The sequence below is a fragment of the Lupinus angustifolius genome, chromosome LG07 (genome assembly GCF_001865875.1).
Source record: "Lupinus angustifolius cultivar Tanjil chromosome LG07, LupAngTanjil_v1.0, whole genome shotgun sequence".
Classification (NCBI taxonomy): domain Eukaryota; kingdom Viridiplantae; phylum Streptophyta; class Magnoliopsida; order Fabales; family Fabaceae; genus Lupinus; species Lupinus angustifolius.
Window position 1 is genome coordinate 14,259,315 of NC_032015.1, and position 2,448 is coordinate 14,261,762.

Sequence of the window (2,448 nt, forward strand, 5' to 3'; positions counted from 1 at the left end):
CACCCGGATAAATCATGAACCTGATTTTTGCTAGCCCCTTTGAGCTGAAATTTTTATTTGTGAAAAATTATGCACCTAAGTCACATTGAAATGTATCAATCCCAATACCTTTGGAGAGAGATCATTAGTGCATATGAGTCTTGGTGGGCAATGGGAATTAAGTTTGTGAATATGAAGATAGTGAAATCAAAAAGACTCCTTCTTCAACCATGCGTTTAAATGGTAAAGCATGAAATAAAGGAAAGAAAGAAAGAAACAAGTAAAAAATAAATCATGCAAGAAAATAGTGACTCAAAAGAAAATAGTCGGTTGAAGAAGAAGAATTAGATGGTTGATGGAAAAGAGCACGATACAACAAAATGGAAAAAGGAACACGAAAAGGAAAGGTAAGTATGCACTAGTGGTCTACCTCCCTTTTTGAATCCTAGAAAAACCAATATTTTTTGTGGCCTGGACTCATTACAACTCCGATGAAGTAAAGATCCATGATTGAACTTGTGTATAAGGCTTGATTGAACTGAAAGGCAAAGTCAAATTGTTCTAGGTCCAGCAAAGAGATGAGGGAAACACATAACCTGTGAGATTGAGAGAGTTCCTTTGATAGAATTGAGTAGTTATTCTTGCTATTCTGTTTGAACTTGAACTGTATATGCATTATGTTATCAGTTGGAACTTGGTCCACTATGATTGATCATGAAACAGGTCTCTGTGATCAAGTAAGTGAGTCTAGCCGATGTAGTGATTGGATGAATATTTGTTTTGAAAACCAGATGTATTGAATTGATTTATATTGTGTTACTTTGCTTGAGGACAAGCAAGGTTCTAGGTTGGGGGAAATTTGTTAAGTTCCAAGATGTTAATGAAATGTTAATGAAATTTGTTAACCTTGTTACAAAACTATTATAAAATTATCAAACAAATTCGTGTGAATAGATACTCAATTCATTCTTGTAAGAATTAGTGTAAATCTACTCTGCTCCCTGAGGACGATATCCCGGTACTTTATCGGATTTTATTACTTGTACGATAAGGTGCACTTACCGTTCCATAAAATATCTAACAATTCACTGATTGAAGGAACAATCTCTCTGCAAAATTCAAAATAGTGGGCAATGGCAAAAATCTTCCATCAATGGGGCTTCCAATTCTTACTGATAAAAATTGGGATAGATGGAGAACACAAATGAAGGTGCTCTTTTGCTTTCAAGAAGTAAGTGAAGTGGTAGAAGACGAATTTGTTTCATTACACACTAATGCCACTGAATTGAAGAGAGCAACTTTCAAAGATGCCAAGAAGAAGGACAACAAAGCACTGTTTTTAATTCACCAATGTGTGGATGATGTGCACTTTGAGAAGATTCAGAATGGAACCACTACCAAGGAAGCTTGGGACACACTGATTCAAAGTCATGTAGGGGGAGAGAAGATTAAAAAGGTAAAACTTCATATTGATTGCGCTGTTGGCTTCGTAATTTCATTTCGAGTCAATATAGACGTAATTTCATTAGGTACATTGTGTTTTGTTGTTGTTGTTCAAGTTAAGTAACAAATGTAGTCAATGAAAGTGTGTCTAGTTTAAATGTGTTTGTTGAGTTCAATTATGTAGTTGTGCTAGAGACATATGAATTGAAATATGATATAAGACTCTGTGATTGAGATTGATTAGGATTCTGAGTTTGACAATTTTCGGGATGAGGATGTTGATTCAGACACAAGAGATAGGATAGGTGAATACTTCACCAAGGTGTTAACAATCACCAACCAGATGAAAGGGTTTGGAGAACAAGTGACATATCTAATGATAATTGAAAAGATCATGAGATCTTTGCCTCAAAAGTTTGACTTCATTGTTGTAGCAATTGATGTATCGAAAGATGCTAATGCAATGAAGATTGAGGAGCTGCAAAGTTCACTTTAAGGACAAAAGCTTATAACCGGGTGAGTGAGTGCACCCCAAACACAGGTGAGTGTCTTTGTTGGATTTTACCAATGAACTTTGCCTAATTTTTTATTGCCATTAATCAGGGAATAGCATGGAAATGACTAAGGCTTAGTTTAGGATAGTTGAACTACAGCCAGAAAGCCCACCCGGATAAATCATGAACCTGATTTTTGCTAGCCCCTTTGAGCTGAAATTTTTATTTGTGAAAAATTATGCACCTAAGTCACATTGAAATGTATCAATCCCAATACCTTTGGAGAGAGATCATTAGTGCATATGAGTCTTGGTGGGCAATGGGAATTAAGTTTGTGAATATGAAGATAGTGAAATCAAAAAGACTCCTTCTTCAACCATGCGTTTAAATGGTAAAGCATGAAATAAAGGAAAGAAAGAAAGAAACAAGTAAAAAATAAATCATGCAAGAAAATAGTGACTCAAAAGAAAATAGTCGGTTGAAGAAGAAGAATTAGATGGTTGATGGAAAAGAGCACGATACAACAAAATGG

At 35.3% G+C, this 2,448-nt stretch overlaps 1 protein-coding gene across 1 annotated transcript; it reads left to right on the top strand.

Annotated features, from left to right (window-relative positions):
• On the top strand, positions 328 to 1,918 carry LOC109352955. The gene is made up of 3 exons (XM_019595141.1): positions 328 to 386; positions 1,078 to 1,435; positions 1,667 to 1,918. Exons 1-3 carry the CDS (start codon positions 328 to 330, stop codon positions 1,916 to 1,918), a joined length of 669 nt encoding a protein of 222 aa, XP_019450686.1.

What these genes read in the sequence shown, in the direction of transcription:
- LOC109352955 (XM_019595141.1), top strand. Translation starts at nt 328, where the DNA reads ATGGTTGATGGAAAAGAGCACGATACAACAAAATGGAAAAAGGAACAC. An exon ending in AAGGAACACGAAAAGGAAAG is followed by an intron (nt 387 to 1,077) that starts GTAAGTATGCAC and finishes CACTGATTGAAG; the next exon opens with GAACAATCTCTCTGCAAAAT. An exon ending in GGGGAGAGAAGATTAAAAAG is followed by an intron (nt 1,436 to 1,666) that starts GTAAAACTTCAT and finishes GAGATTGATTAG; the next exon opens with GATTCTGAGTTTGACAATTT.